Consider the following 15,943-nt stretch of genomic DNA (forward strand, 5'->3'; position numbering starts at 1 on the left):
GTGACGGTGACGCTGTTGTTCTGCAGGTACCTCTTCTGGACGGACTGGGGCCACATTGCCAAAATCGAGAGGGCTAACCTGGATGGCTCCGAGCGGAAGGTCCTCATCAGTACAGACCTGGGTTGGCCCAATGGCCTGACCTTGGACTATGATACCCGCAGGTGGGAACCCTGCCCCAGAGAGCCTCCGGGGCATCGAGAGGGCAGAAGAGAGGAAGGTTGTGGTGTGAGTAGGGTGAATGAACAAGAGTCAGTTTCTTCGTCAGTAGGAACGAGAAAGCGGGGAACAAGATGATGACTTGGTTCCCACCTGCAGCCCTCACCCCTGAATAGGTTTTGTTTCACTGGTTTAAATGCCTTTAAGCTAACTGCTTTTAGCAAAGGGGGGGGGTCTTCTGACCGGACCGCAGTCAGAACCCCCCAGTGCGCACACACACGCACACCCCCCCACCGACTCAGCTGATCCTTCGTATGCATTACCTTGCTAGTCCCTTCAGGTACTGAAAGGCGAAATGCCTACTCTAGAGGCAAGGAACCCTGGTGGCCTAGTGGCTAGGAGGTAAGCTGAAAACTGCAGGGTCAGCAGTTTGAAACCACCAGCGGCTCCATGGGAGAAAGACAGGACTCACAGGGGCACTTCTACCCAGTCCTAGAGGCTCACTGTGCGTCGGCATCAACCTGATGCCAGTGAGTTTGGTTTTGTGAGTTTAGAGAAAAAAGCCGGAGGGCAGAAGAGAGACTCTGGACTGAGGGCACGAGAGTCAGAGTTCCCTGAGGAGTTGGCAGGTGCCTTCCTCCTTGAAGCTCAGAGGTGTCTGTGCAGACCAGGTTCTTTCTCTTCATGAAGAATATCTTAATCATTTGGGCCTAGACTCCAGATGAGGGATCAAAGGGTGATCCAGGTGCGGGGGGAATGGTGTTTCCTCCACGGCCCCCAGACCGTCCACTAATCCCAGAACAACCCTGGTCTGCCCACTTGGCAGTCCTTCCCCTGTGGAGCTGACACTGACCTCTCCTCCAGGGGAGTTCCTGGCTGCTCACACCTTGTGCCAGTTTGGCTGGCAGGGAGAGGTGGAGGGTGGTCCTTAGGGAAAAGGCCATGGTCTGAGCAGCCAGCCTTGTCTCCGTTTCCTTGCAGGATCTACTGGGTCGATGCACATCTGGACCGGATCGAGAGCGCCGATCTCAATGGGAAGCTGCGGCAGGTCTTGGTCAGCCGCGTGTCCCACCCCTTTGCCCTCACCCAGGTACTGGCTCAGGAGGGTGGCAATTAGAGCTCCTGGACTGGGGCGTGGCCTAGAGTTTGGCGTCAGCATCCTGGGCTCTGGGTGCCACTGGGTGTGCTCTAGGGGTGCACGTCAGGGGGCTTGCTGTGCTCTGAAGCCCCGTACCTATGGACCCTTCCCCTCCTACTCCCCCACTCCCATGCTGCAGCATTCGAGGTGACTAATATGTTAATGTAGAGTCAGCTGAGGAGCTGTGAGAACACAGATTCCTGGGCCTCCGGCCATAGAGAGTTGGCTTTCTGAGGATTGGGCCCAGTCGTAAGCATTTTACCAAGTGCTCCAATTGGTCCAAATGCTCTGGTCCCAGCATCTGAGCTCAGCGAGCCCCCACAGTGGCAGTAAGGTGACAAAGCTTCAGGCCCAGAGTTTTAAGGCAGCTCGCCAATCAGTACCTCCCACATGCCAGGTCCCAGGGCTCAAGTTCCTTCTGTGTCATTCATTACATAGCTGTGTAACTGTAGGTGACATACTACACATCTCTAGGCTGGGAAAAAAACAGACACACTCACTGTCATCAAGCTGATTCTGATTCATAGTGATCCCGTGGGGCAGAGTACAGCTCTCCCCTTTGGTTTTTGAGACTAAATCTTTATAGGAGCAGACAGCCTCATCTTTCTCCCGGGGAGCTACTGTGGGGTTTGAACCATTGACCTTGTAGTTAACAGCTCAATGTGTGGCTCAAGTGTAATAATCTATCCCCGTCACATATTCAAGTGTTAGCTGAATACCCGGCATGTGGGTAGTACTCGGTGCAAGCTATCTCTAAATAATTGTTTTCTTAGCTGTCACTTTTGAGAGCTCAAACCTGCAAAGTGGTGTGGGAAAAAAAAGAAGGAAAAACGGAGGTCTACTGATGCTATAGACCAAGAATTCTTAATGATTTTAAAATGTTGTCCCTTTTTGACAAACTTCATCCACTCTTTCCATATTCTCCGTTATCCATAGTCTCTATTATATCCTGGCAACTAGATGTTGTCCAGCTTTACTTAATGATAGGTATCCCTTTCCCCCTTTCATACTCCAAATGTGACATCCCTGGATACTGCTGAATAAACTTTTCCAGTTTCTTAGTTCTGCCTGGAGTTTGCGATATATGCCCTAAGAGCCAGAGGGCCTTCCCAGGGTACCGTGGTTCAGACTCAGGACCACTGCATTAGGAGTCAGTGGCTCACAGAAGAAACCCAAAGTAATCGAGTCAGAACTCTGAGTGAAGAGCCCAAAAGCAGGGACCCAGAAGGCCCAGTTGCTCCTCTGCTACATTTAGGAACTCATGTACTGATCGAGATGCTCAGCTAACTTACTGAGGACTGAATGTTAGGGGCTGGAAGTTCAGAGAGTAGGAGCGAAGCCTTCCCTAAAGGACTTACTCTGGGAGGACCGATAGACCCGTCGATTTGTTCTATCGTGTTGCAACCCACCTGTCGATGTGAGCACAAGGGACAGAGCAGCAGGGAAGAGAGGAGAGTGAACGCCGGGTGGGTCTGGGGAGGTTTCTCAGAGGAGGGCATTCCTGGAGACTCACAAAAGGTGGCTTTGTGGGTGAGAGATGAAGAGGATGTTTCAGCAAAGGGACTCTTGGGTGGTGAAGCATAGAAACTGGATTGGGATCTGACTGTCAAATAATATTGACTCTTTCGGGGTTTCCCTATTGAGTAGCAGGACAGGTGGATCTACTGGACAGACTGGCAGACCAAGTCAATCCAACGTGTAGACAAGTACTCAGGCCGGAACAAGGAGACAGTGTTGGCGAATGTGGAAGGACTTATGGATATCATCGTGGTTTCCCCTCAGCGGCAGACAGGTGGGTTCCCGGATACTGAGTCAGTTTCCCGACGGTCCATGGGGTCGGTCACCCCAAGAATGGTTGATGAGCCTTCGGCTCCCGTGTTAAGCTGTTAGAACTTCTTTTTCGCCCCCGTGTGGTGTGACGTCTCGTGCCCTACTGTCCCTGAGACTGGCACAGCCCGGGCTTTGAGATGTGTCCAATGAAGAGCACTGGTCCTGTCTGCTCTGCCTCCAGGGACCAACGCCTGTGGGGTGAACAATGGCGGCTGCACCCACCTCTGCTTTGCCAGAGCCTTGGACTTTGTGTGTGCCTGTCCGGATGAGCCTGACGGCCGGCCGTGCTCCCTCGGTGAGTTGGACTGAAGACTAGCCAGCCTCTGGGAACAGCAGTGCCCTGGGAGGGTCTTTTAGCAAATCATCCCCCCCTTGGCGGCCCTAGAGCTGAGTAAGGAGGAACAGTTGAGTTTGAGCTTTGGAATGGACACAAGCATGGTGTGAGTCTGGCTGCTGTCAGTGACTCGCCTGCTTTCCCGGATCTGTGCTGTGGCCCGTGCATTGCTCTCTTGGCCCGACCTTCGTAGGCTCACTAGCCCATCCAGAGCAATTAATAGGATCCAAGTTATCGTTATTCCTAGTGTCAAGAAGGGGGTCTCTGGAGGGTGCCTGGGACCGGAGCAGCTAGCGGTTTGCTGTGTCAATTTCTCCAGATGTTAGTCTCGGACCGTATTAAAGGTTTGGGTTCCAATGACCCATGCCAGGCCTCTTTTTCTCTCCAGTGCCTGGCCTGGTGCCCCCAGCTCCCAAGGCTACCAGCATGAGTGAAAAGAGCCCCGTGCTACCTAACACGCTACCTACCACCTTACGTTCCTCTACCACTCGGACCCGCACATCCCTGGAGGAGGTGGAAGGAAGGTGAGTCGGTTCCGAACAGAAATGCGGGCCCTTCCGTTCAAATGATCACTGTCCCCACCAGCAACAGGTCAGTAGTTCTAGCTTACCGAGACGGACAGATGGGCAGTAGATCGTACCAGCTAGCCCTAGTCCCTCCTTGAGACAGGCTACCATATTTAGACTTGAGGTGACTTTCTTTATAGTTCTGAGGACCAGCCTTAAGGATGACTACAGAGATCAATCAGTCAATCAGGAAACTTTCCATCTGTGACATTGCTCCTATTCACTTGTTTAGTTTCTGTTCTTATCCTGTAGTTCACTCAGAAGCCACTAAGTCATTGGGGCTGTCTTAGTCATCGCGTGTTAATTATAAAACACATTTTCATTTTCTCACAGTTTAGAAGACTGGATGTTCAAATTTAGAATGCTGGCTCTAGGGGAAGGTCCTCTTGTCCATGCAACATCTGTGTTCCCTGCAGTCGTTGGACATCTCCATGTGTCCTGGCTGAGCTCTCCCTCTGGGTCTAGGAGACTCTCAGCACAGGGACCCCGGATCCGCAAACTGCACTCCACTTCTGGCTTTTCTTTCTTTCTTTTTTCCTGATATTTTTAAAAACCATTTTATTAGGGGCTCATACAACTCTTATCACAATCCATACATATACATTACATCAATTGTATAAAGCACATCCGCACATTCCCTGCCCCAATCATTCTCATTGGCTTTTCTTTCTTGATGGTTGTAAAATCCTTCTCCTCTCAGCTTATCCTCTCTCCTTTCATTTCTTGTAAGATGAACGATGTAAACAAAAAAAAAAGAACAAAAAAAAGATGAAAGATGTAAGTCAAAAAAAGGGTGGGAATGATTAAGACTATGGCTCAAGACATATCCAGCCTTTCTTTTAAAAAAACATTTTTATTGAAGGCTCTTACAACTCTTGTAACAATCCATACATCAGCTGTATCAAACGCATTAGTTCATATGTTACCATCATTAGTTTTTAGACATTTATTTTCTATTGAGCCCTTAGTGTCAGCTCTGCTTTTTTCCTCCCTCCCCCTTTACCCAACCCTGTTACCTGCCCGCTCATTAGCATATCAGGGTTAGGATTTGCAACATAGCACAAAATGGAAGATAATTATAACAGATCACAAATGCGAGGCAGACACATAATCATGACCTAGCCAGTTAACACATTTATTTGTGTGTGGGGGGGACACCAATCAATCCGTAACTTCAGTCTTTAGGCAGTGGCTTTATCATTTGGAACAAAAAAAGATATTTGTCTTTGTTTCAGATGATAAATAGTAGCTAATATTCCAACGAGAGAAAGATGAGGCTTTCTACTCCTATAAAGACTTACAGTCTAGGAAACCCACAGGTCAGTTCTACTCTATCTTACAGGGTTGCTGTGAGGTGGAAGAGATACCACGCCAGTAAGTTTGGTTTGGTTTAATGTTCAAACCAGAAGCCTTGGGGGCATAATGGGTTACCCATTGGATTGCTAACTCCAAGGCCAGCAGTTCGAAACCATCAGCTGCTCTGTGGGAGAAAGATGAGACTCTACTCTCATAAAGAGTAATAATCTTGGAAACCCACCAGAGCGGTTCTAGTCTGTACTATAGTGTCGCTATGAGTCAGCATTGACGGCAGTAAGTTGGCATCTTCAAAACACACATAGAACAGTATTGAACAACCCAGTCCGACGCTGCTCGATTCTCCAATCGAGTGCACAGTTTTGCCTTTCCTTAATCAAAGGTGCTTTCGATTATAAGAAGCGTCCTGCTTTGAGAGATTACCCAAAATTCAGGACTTCCCTGGTGTGAGATTGAAGGGGGAAAATAACTAATAGTCAATCCAGACACCCTTGACTATAAAACACATTCCCATCTCAGAGATATTAAGATGTAGGGGAGAAATGCACATCTTAAAACTGATTGAATAGAATGTTACATCTAATTTAGAGACATCCTTATAAGGATTTTCACTTTGCAAAAGAATAATAGAACTCTAGATAGGACTAAAAGAGAATTAATGAGTACCTGTATATAATCACTCTTAATGTTTTGCCATCTATCTGTTGTATTTGGACTGGATTTGGTTTTTCATCGTAATAATACAAGTGTTTTAATTTTTAATATCAATTTTGATTGTGGTTAAAAACATACATAAAACATTTATCAATTCAATAATTTTAACATGTATAACTCAGTGAGTAACATTGTGTTCATCTTGTTCAATTTTATGTTGTTGGGTTTGTTTTTTTAAATTTTATTTTAAAAAGTAGCACTAATTTCAGTTCTAAATCAGAACTCCAATCCTAATCCCAACCCCAAATACGAACTCTAGACTCTTAGTCCTAAAATTATAAAATCTGTATATGATCCAATTCATATACCATGTGCCACCCCCACCCCCATCTTTTTCATAAAAACTTTATAAAGAAAAGCAGATACCTAGGTAAAATCATATCACTTTCTCGCTACTTCTTATAGGATTAGCCACCACTGTTAGCCTCACTGACTTTCTCTAAGTCGATTTAGACAACTCTTGAACTCCCCTTGGACCTTTTCCTGATGGGAGTTCTATTGGAACATTCTGTGCATCCTCGTTTCTAAAGTGCTTGCAAGTAGCTTTCCTCCAGCCTTTTAGAAGATGTTTTTAATTGCCTGCTTAGAATGTGCACAAAGAAGTTACCTGCTTAGCATTCTGCGTTCGCTGTCCCAGCCCTCCCTCTGGGTGTCTTGTGTCAAAGAAGAGTGGGAAGAAAAACAAACATTTTTTTGAGCTCCTGTGTGAGCCTTTATCCAATCAGCTTGGTTTGGCTGGGAGCTGCTTTCAATCCATCCTGGTAGTTTCATCAAGCAGACTATTGATTTCCTTAATATCTTCTCCCCAGACTTGTAGCACACTCCCAAATCGGCTTCTCCGTTTTGCTTTTGTTTTCATTACGAATTAATTTGGGCTTTACATATCCCACTATCATGTTTCTGTTCACCATTTGAAACAACTTATCAAAATCAGAGCCTTGCTCTATCCACCCCACCTCCCTCTGGTAGTATATTCTCTCTCCTTGACCGAAGTGAACACCTGTCAACCCGCTAACCCAGCGGTTTTCAACCTGTGGGTCGTGACCCCTTTGGGGTTCAAGCAACCCTTTCACAGGGGTTGCCTGAGACCATCGGAAAACCCATATTTCGGATGGGCTTCGGACCTGAGGCACCGCTCCTCTATCTGTCTCCAGGAGGATCTGCCCACTTGCAGATACACCCACCTACGAGTACCCCGCATGAAGACTGTTACCCATGCTACATCATGCTTCAAAACAAAATTTCACTTATTTGCAACTAGAAATAAATATTTCACAATATATAATTACATATGGATTTGTGATTAATCACTATGCTTGAATTATATTCAATTTGTAACAATAAAAATACATCCTACATATCAGATATTTATGTGAAAATTCATAACAGTAGCAAAATTACAGTTATGAAGTAGCAAGGAAAATTATTTTATGGTTGGGGGTCACCACAATGTGAGGAACTGTATTAAAGGGTCGCGGCATTGAGACCCACTGCTCTAACCTATTGCTTCCTCCTTCCACCCCCGGTCACTACTGAAGTCTGCTTCTTTTGGTATGAAAACCTTTTATATATGTATATGTATGTATGTACTTCTTCTTCTACACTATTTGTCTTTTTGTTTTCTAGTACCTTCACCTCTGATTCTCAATTTATTTTTAATAATATATATACATATTTCCAACAGTTTTATTGACATACAATTCACACACCATACAATTCAGTATTCAATCACATCAAGAAGAGTTGTACAATCACCACGATCTGTTTTAAGATATTTTCTTCTTTCTTGTACTCAACTTTTCACCACACAGAGCCCTGGTGGCACAGTGGTTAGGCAGTGGGCTGCTAACCTCATGGTCAGCAGTTCAAAACCACCAGCCGCTATGAGGGAGAGTCCCCGTCTCAGAAACTCACTGGGGCAGTTCTACTGTGTCCTATAGGGTCCCAAGGAGTTGGCATCCGCTCAATGGCATTGAGTTTCTTTTTTTTTGTTTCCACAACATTTTTTTATTGTAATCATTTCATTAGGGGTTCTTTCCGCTCTTTTAACAATCCATACATTAGTTGTATCAAGCACATTTGTACAAACATTGCCACCATCGTTTCTAAAACATTTTCTTGCTACTTGAGCCCTTGGTCACAACATATTTTTTTGTTTAAATCATTTTACTGGGGGCTCTTACAGCTCTTAAAACATTCCATACATCAATTGTATCAAGCGTCCACCTATTTTCTTTATTCAACATATGTTTCAGAGCATGTTTTAGATGGTCCAGCATCTGGAAGACAGTGCCTCACACCGAATTCCCTGGATTTCCCCGTCCTGCCCTCTCTGAGGTTCTGGTGGCCCCTCTGTGACAAACTCTCAGATCACAGGAACATTCCCCCTTGTCCTGCAGGAAAGGGAGATTGCTCCTGCATGCATGTAGCCTTCACAGTTGGTGTCTTGTGCTCCACAGGTGCTCTGAGAAGGATGCCCAGCTGGGCCTCTGTGCACATTCTGAGGCTGTACCTGCTGCTCCAGGTAAGCCCTGAACTCGTTTGGAAAAGAGAATATTGGGATTTGGAGTCTTTCATAACCTTTGAGACCAAAGGTTAATCTAATCCATCTGATTAGATGCAGTCTGTGGAAATAATAGTCATAACCAACTCTCCATATGGCCATATGTGTATGTGTGTATTTCCACTTTAAATATACATATATTCTCTCCTAATTTAACTCTACCAGTCCTGTGAGCAATTTATTGTGAGAAGTTTAACTGAGGAGAAACACAAGCTTAAAAATTTAGCACTTGCCTTCAGTTGTGTTAGGAAGGGGGCCGCCAGCAGAGTGATAGAGTTCTTCTTCGCCCCTTTTGTCACCCCTGGTGCTGTCTTCTGAGGAGCCACTGGCCATCCTGAGATGGTGTGGAATCCAGCGACTACAAAAGCACCCTTTGTGTCCCCTGTCTTCCATCCTTCCCGCCCTTGGCAGCCCTGCTCATTGGCCCTCTCTTCCAACTAGGGGAGGGACTCCATGCCAGCTACGTCATCGGCGGACTCCTCAGTATTCTGCTGATTCTGTTGGTGATTGCGGCTTTGATGCTGTACAGGTAACCTCAGCCCCACTGCAGGGGCTTCCTGGCCCTGCCTGGAATCGTCCAGAAGCTTCCGAGTTCACTGATTTGATCTCTGACCCGCCTCATCTCAAGGTTGTTGGGTCCCTGGTCAGAGAAGCAGAGGGGAAAGACGGAAACCTGAAGATTGTTTCTTCTTCCCCGGTCACAACCTAAACACTTTCAGAGGGGATCTGATTTTAATGGCCACAGAACCCCCTGGCATTTCCTTGACAGACTGGGTTCATGAGTACCCGGGTCACACAGGAAGAGGCAGAGCTGGGACAGATTCCAGCACCTTTGCTTTTCCTACTGCCCGCACTGCCTCCCACGATTGGAATTGGATATCATTTTCTCTCTGCACAAATACACTTTACACAATACTGGCTGACATATCATCACTCAGTAGGAGCCGTCCTGGGAAGGTAAAACGTATCATTTTTAATGTAGCATCTTTCATATGCCCCTCTGCTTTTTTTATCTTCCCCCAAAGGCTAGAAGCACAGCTTGCAGCAAAAATCTCTGGGTTTTGCAAATAATAACAATGATAATATTGAGAGCAGCTCCCACTTAATAAATATGTATCGATGACACACAACTTTGTAAATACAGCTGTTGGCGTAATTTCTCACTGTGCAGATGAGGATGAGCTAATAGTCACCAAGTTTCCAACTCGTAATTCATAAAAGGAGGATTGAAATATAGGTCCATATTGACGCCAAAGCTTGGTATGTTCGTTATCTGTTACTGTCTAATAAATTACCCTAACATGCAGCTGCTTAAACAACAGAAACATTTATTGCCTCTGCTACCGTGGTTTATAACCCCAGAGGCAACATAAGCAGGGGCCTCTTCCCCCCATGAGGCTGCCATCCAGGTCGATGCTGCCGTTGCAGCCTCATCTCCAGACTCGACCGGGGAAGAGACCCTTTCCAAGCTCACTCATGTGATTCTTGGCCCAGGTTTCCAGTTTCCACAGCGCGCCTTGCAGCACGGCCGCTTGCTATCCCCAGAGCAATTGCCAGAAGTGAGTGGGGGAATGGCAACTCAAGAAGAAGCCACAGTTTCTTTAGAACCTAGTTCAGGAACCGCTGCTTTTGTGTATTCTATCTATGAGAAACGAACCGCCCGTCACCTGGCCTCTCTGTCACTTAAGGGGGAAGGAGCTTAGAAGAGCATGAATCCCAGGAAGTGGGCACCTCTGAGGCCATCGGCCACATCCTCCCCACGTGCCACACCCATAAAGATCCTAACTCATTTCTCATCATCTTTCCTCCTAAAGACACAAGAAATCTAAGTTCACCGACCCCGGCATGGGAAACCTGACATACAGCAACCCCTCCTACCGAACCTCCACTCAGGAAGTGAAGATTGAGGCAGCCCCCAAGCCCGCCATCTACAATCAGTTGTGCTACAAGAAAGAGGTGAGGACTGAAATTTGCAGTTAAGGGGTCTGTTTATTCACCAGAGTAAATCCGTTAAGGAGGCTGGGTGGTTCTAGCTACCATCTGAACGGTTGGGTTTTTTGGTTTTGTTCTGTTTTTTCACACAGTGAACAAGAACTAAAAATAACTTGGGTTTCTGGAAAGGTCTACAGTGGTTCTCAACCTGTAGATTGTGGGGGCCAAACGACCCTTTCACAGGGGTCGTCCAATTCATAACAGCAGCAAAATGACAGTGATGAAGTAGCAACGGAAATAATGTTACGGTTGGGGGTCACCACCACAGGAGGAGCTGTGTGAAAGGGTCGCGGTGTGAGGAAGGGGGAGAAGCCCTGGTCTGGAAGCTGTGGCCTGTAGATCCTCGAAGGATCAGATCTGAAGGCATTTGAAGGTGCAGCTCCCCGCCAGGACCCGTCTTCTCAGACTGACCGCTTTTGCTCCCCTGGGGTGGTCACCCCTCTGCCATGACTGGGGTCCCAGTGGAACGAGGAAGCCTTCCTAGACACCCAAACTCCACAGCTGTGGCTTTGCCTTCAGCTCTCCCGTGCAAGCTGGTGGGTCCAGGGCTGGGAATGGCTGGTTCCCCTTCGTTCTTCCTCTTCCCACGGCGTCTCATGCAACTTCTCTACGCTGCTAGGTTTTTCATGCTTTTTTAGCACATTTTTCCCTTCCGTGAATTGTTTTGTTTTTGCTGAAAAAACAGCCCTGTTTTCACAAGGATTCAATATCTTGCCTCTTCAAACTGCCCAAGTCTGAGTTAACCCATGTTATCTATTTTTTAGATGTTGTTAAAGCTAAATGTATATGAAAGAATCATGTTGTTAGTATTTTTCCTCCCAGCTCCTATAACTTTTCTCTAGGAGTTACTCTTTGTGAGGCTCTAATCGGTCTGTCCCCTTGGCCCCTCGCAAGCCCACCCCCACAGGGCTCCCCTGCAAGATGAATATGCTCGCCCCCAAAGGCCAGTGCTTTCTCAATCTCTCAGAGCTTGCTCTACAAGCTGAAAAAGAACATCCAGGGGTATCCTGTGGTTCTGAGGCTGATAGGTCCCTTCCTCAAATAATCTTCCTGAAGGAATAACTCGGGGGGTCCTTGGGATCCCCAGGGTCTGATGTCCCTAAAGAGAACCTCAGTCAGGGCCGTAGGTTAGACATGAAAGCCATGTGACCTCTTGTCTTCTGTTTTATGCTTCTTCCTCAGCAGCTCTTTCACCCCTCTGATAGTCTTTCACCTTTTCTCTTCTGATTTCTTCTTGATTTCAGGTACCTGTTGCTGTGTGTTTGCAGAGGGAGTGGTGTCCCCCCAGATTGCTAGTGCCAAGACCCCCTCTTCTCCCTGACTTACCCAGAGTGTTTGTGTGTGGCGAAGACTCTTCAGTGGCCTGCTTCTAATCTACTAATTTCAGCTTGCAGAGTGTGTTGGATGAGCAGAGGTGTGTGTGTGTGTGTGTGTGTGTGTTTCCTGGTGTGCTGTGTCTGCATGATGGCAAGGACCGTATTTTATACGCATTTTTGCAATCATTGGACACCTACCACTGTATCACCCTTCATAGCAACTCAAAACCAAATTCACTGGCACTGAGTGACTTCCGATTCATAGGGACTCTAGAGGGAAGGGTAGACCTGCCCTTGTGGGTTTCTGAGACGATAGCTCTTTATGGGAGTAGAAAGCCGCCTCTTTCTCCCATGGAGCAGCTGGTGGTTTGGAACTGTTGACCTTGTGGTGGGCGGCCCAATACATAACCCAGTAGGCCACCAGGGGTTCATACTATTGCGGCTCAATAGATATCTGTGGGATTAGTTGTTGCTAGAGTAGAGCAGTTGGGTCTTGGCAGGAGCACTATCCCGGACACAGTGGCCCATTTTCTCCTGGGAGTGGCAGCATGTCGGTGGGTATTCCCCGGAAACCAGAAGCCAGGCTGCCCTTTGAGGGACCTATAAGGGAGAGGCCTGAGCAGATCTCAACCCTGTCCTTGGGCCAGTCCCAGCTTGTTTGGAAACGGCCAAGGGCTCACGGGAGCAGACGCCGAGTGAGCCGGTTGCTGTTGGGTCGTTGCTCACACATCGTGGCCCCGTGCCAGGCGTACCAGAGGAGAACGGTGCTCCACCATTGGTCCTCGCAGCTGATTGTTCTGGAAGCCAAACGCCACCGGTTTCTCTCCCAGGCCCTTCTGGGTGGACCCCACCAGCCAGCCTGTTAGCAGGCAAGCGTGCTGGCAGGACCACCCAGGGATTCCAGAACCAAAATGACACTCCCACCCTGAAAAAGTTCCAGGTTAGAGGGACCCAGTGGATGGGCTCTTGGGACCCATCACCAAAAACAAGAGAGAATTCAGAACAAAACAGCATATCCCGCTGGCCAAAATCCTGAATGAATACACTCTGCAGGGCTTCCGCCGATTGCTTCTGATCGCTGATGTCAGCATGGGGTTCATGACCATGTAACGATCGCTAATATGTTGTATGTAGTGCATCTTAGGTGCCAAGCATGCTACTCAATTGCATTCAGGGTATCCCCTCATTGTGCCCTCAGAACAGCTGCTTGGGAGGTGTGGGTACTGTTACTCTCCCCCACGCCGCAGAGGGGGCAGGGAGTCTTAGAGATGTTAAGTCGTTGGCCGATGTAGCTGGCGAGTGGTGGGTGCTGGCCGATGGGTGAGTGGTGGGTCATCAGCACTGTAGCTGTTCCTTTCCTTGTAGGCTGGGCCTCATAGACTTACCCTGATCACGTGCCCCTTTGCTTGGTGGGCTCTTTGTGCTTCTCCTGGGCACGCCCACTTCCTCTTGCAGTTCACCGGGAGAGCCTTTATAGAGCGCCCACCTGACTGACCTTGTCTCCTCCCTCTCCGACCTAGGGTGGGCCTGACCCTAACTACACCAAGGAGAAGATCAAGATTGTGGAGGGGATCTGCCTCCTGTCTGGGGACGGTGCGGAGTGGGATGACCTCAAGCAACTGCGGAGCTCGCGGGGCGGCCTCCTGCTGGATCACGTGTGCATGAAGACGGACACGGTGTCCATCCAGGCCAGCTCTGGCTCCCTGGACGACACGGAGACAGAGCAGCTGCTACAGGAAGAGCAATCTGAGTGCAGCAGTGTCCACACCGCAGCCACCCCAGAAAGACGGGGCTCTCTGCCGGACACGGGCTGGAAACATGAACGCAAGCTCTCCTCCGAGAGCCAGGTCTAAATGCCCAGGTTCCTTCCCTCCCTGCCTGTAACTCCTCCTCTGTGGATTGCCAGTCCTTGTGCCCGCTTATGCAACAGGCGCCCCCCCCCCCCCGTGTGCTCGTCCTTCCTCCCACCCTGAAACCGCTCCCATGCCCTCCACGGGAGCCATCCCCACCTGAGACCAGGATCCCCTGGGCAGAAGAAATGATGACACATCTGAGAATTTAGACCGGGATGTTACCACGCACCTCGACTCTTGTACCCAGAAGTCTGGGCCCCCGGAAACTGGGCTAGAGAAGGATTCCTTGTCAGTGCGGAGGTCCCCCTCCCGCCCCACCCCCAGATCGCATCTGTAGTGCCTGCCCCACAGCAGCTGGTGGTGCAAGACTGTACGCTCGCCTGGCAGAACTGGTGTGACCACTGCGCTGAGGACTTGCTTGCCAGGGGCTGGGGCAGGGGCTTGTGGGTAAAGAGATGGCTGGAGGACAGAGGCTGAGAGGAGGAGGAGTCAGCCCAGCTGGGATGGGCCTCTGGGAAAACCCCAGCCTCGAGGGTCTTGGCAATCGGAGAGAATTTGGGGGTGGGGGTAGGGCTAGTTGACCAGAGTCCACTGCTGGCAGTGGACGTCATTCTCGACCTCGGAGTCATTCTTTTTGTTCGAATGCAGAGATGGCAATGAGATCTGGGGGGGAGGGTCTGGGGTGGTTCAAGCTGGTATGCCTCCTGCTAGACTCTGGAGGTTTCTCTGCCTTCAGATGACTAGTGGGGGGGTGGTCCTTATCACATGACTACGGGCGAAATAGGAATTCTTTCCCTGCTGCCACTGGCCAGTACCTTTCCTAAGTCTTGTCTTCTTCAGATACCATGTGGTGGGCCAGCGGCTTCAGTGAATGGTGGGGCTCCGGATGACTCTGTATCCCTGCAAGGTCTATTTAAGATGCCCTGTGGAGGCCACACCTAGTAGCACACCACCTGCATGGGAATCTTCTCCCACGCTCTTCCCTCAGTCTCTAGGATGCTGAGGAAAGAGAACCAGACACAGCCATTCGACAAAGCCCCAGAAGTTTCTATCAGTCAGACGGGCGATGGGGTGAGAGACTTGAGTACCCATAAATAAGGTTGAGCTTCCTGTGTCCTTTTTCAAGTGCTCAGGGATCGAAGGTCGTGGATAAAGGCCCCGTGGCTGTGATGTGGTGAGGTTGCCATTGCTAAGCCTCTTCTCGGCTCAGTGGCTTACTTTCCTTGCCACCCCTCGGGAGCATGCTCGTTCACACAGAGGGCACTGCCCTCAGCCCATAGAGGGCAGTGGACACCCTTCCTGTCCTCGAGGCTGCTTCTGCCTGGCTCTTCACTGTGTTGCCTAGTTAGCTCTTTCTGACCTAGCCTTGTGACACCTGCAGTCTCCAAAGTCCTATGGTGAGGTGGGCTAACGAGAGGTGCAAGGCGCCAGCAGTAGAAAGGAAGCGAGCCCCACTGGTGAGGTCGATAGACCCAGACCTCTTCCACCCAGGAATCGGACATGGCGGGAGAGAGTGACAGTGATGGGCTGACAACAGAGTGGTGGGCTTCTCGGGAAGAATGGAAACATCGGTGGATTTTGAGATGGCAAACGTGTGGAAGGACAAGACCAAGCCTTTTCTGGTCAGTTCTAACCACTCGACAACGGTGCCAGGTCCGTCCTCCTGGCCTTAGTCGTCGGCCACAGAGGTCTGGGTCCACACATTACAGCCAGCCTAGAAGGTTCTTGCCTTACCTGGAAAAGGTCAGATGCCACTTCCTGGAGGAAAGGGGACATTTCACGTGGAACAGGGCAAGGGGGCAGCACTATTGAGCCGTGAGAGCCTGGTTGGGAAGGAGAGAGAACTGGGAAGGGGGGACAGATCTTATTGCACTTGGGCTGTTCAGAATGTAGAAAGGACATATTTGAGGAATTATCTATTTGAGCACTGATTTACTATGTAAAAAAGCAAATCCCTGTGATTCTCCCGCACTCGTGTAATGGTTTTAACGTTACTCACTGGAGAGATTGGACTTTCTGGAGTTATTTAACCACTATGTTCAGTATTTTAGGACTTCATGATTATTTAATATAAATTTAGCTTTACTTAATCAGCTTGCCTGGCTTGGAGTCATGACTAGTACCATACCTGCTCCGTCCAGCAGTCCTCTGCTCTAAGAATCTGCAT

At 48.8% G+C, this 15,943-nt stretch overlaps 1 protein-coding gene across 1 annotated transcript in view; it reads left to right on the forward strand.

Moving 5' to 3' along the window:
- The window catches only part of LRP4 (LDL receptor related protein 4), a 58,966-nt gene extending 44,563 nt beyond the window's left edge, over positions 1-14,403 (forward strand). Inside the window, exons 30-38 of the mRNA XM_075547683.1 lie at positions 27-161; positions 1,138-1,246; positions 2,942-3,086; positions 3,306-3,419; positions 3,847-3,982; positions 8,512-8,576; positions 9,057-9,144; positions 10,430-10,571; positions 13,444-14,403. Of these exons, the coding sequence (XP_075403798.1) occupies positions 27-161; positions 1,138-1,246; positions 2,942-3,086; positions 3,306-3,419; positions 3,847-3,982; positions 8,512-8,576; positions 9,057-9,144; positions 10,430-10,571; positions 13,444-13,776 (1,267 nt within the window). The 3' untranslated portion in view covers positions 13,777-14,403. The remainder of the gene's footprint in view (positions 1-26; positions 162-1,137; positions 1,247-2,941; positions 3,087-3,305; positions 3,420-3,846; positions 3,983-8,511; positions 8,577-9,056; positions 9,145-10,429; positions 10,572-13,443) is intronic.
- Positions 14,404-15,943: the final 1,540 nt, after the last annotated feature.

This window comes from Tenrec ecaudatus, chromosome 4, assembly GCF_050624435.1.
Source record: "Tenrec ecaudatus isolate mTenEca1 chromosome 4, mTenEca1.hap1, whole genome shotgun sequence".
Classification (NCBI taxonomy): domain Eukaryota; kingdom Metazoa; phylum Chordata; class Mammalia; order Afrosoricida; family Tenrecidae; genus Tenrec; species Tenrec ecaudatus.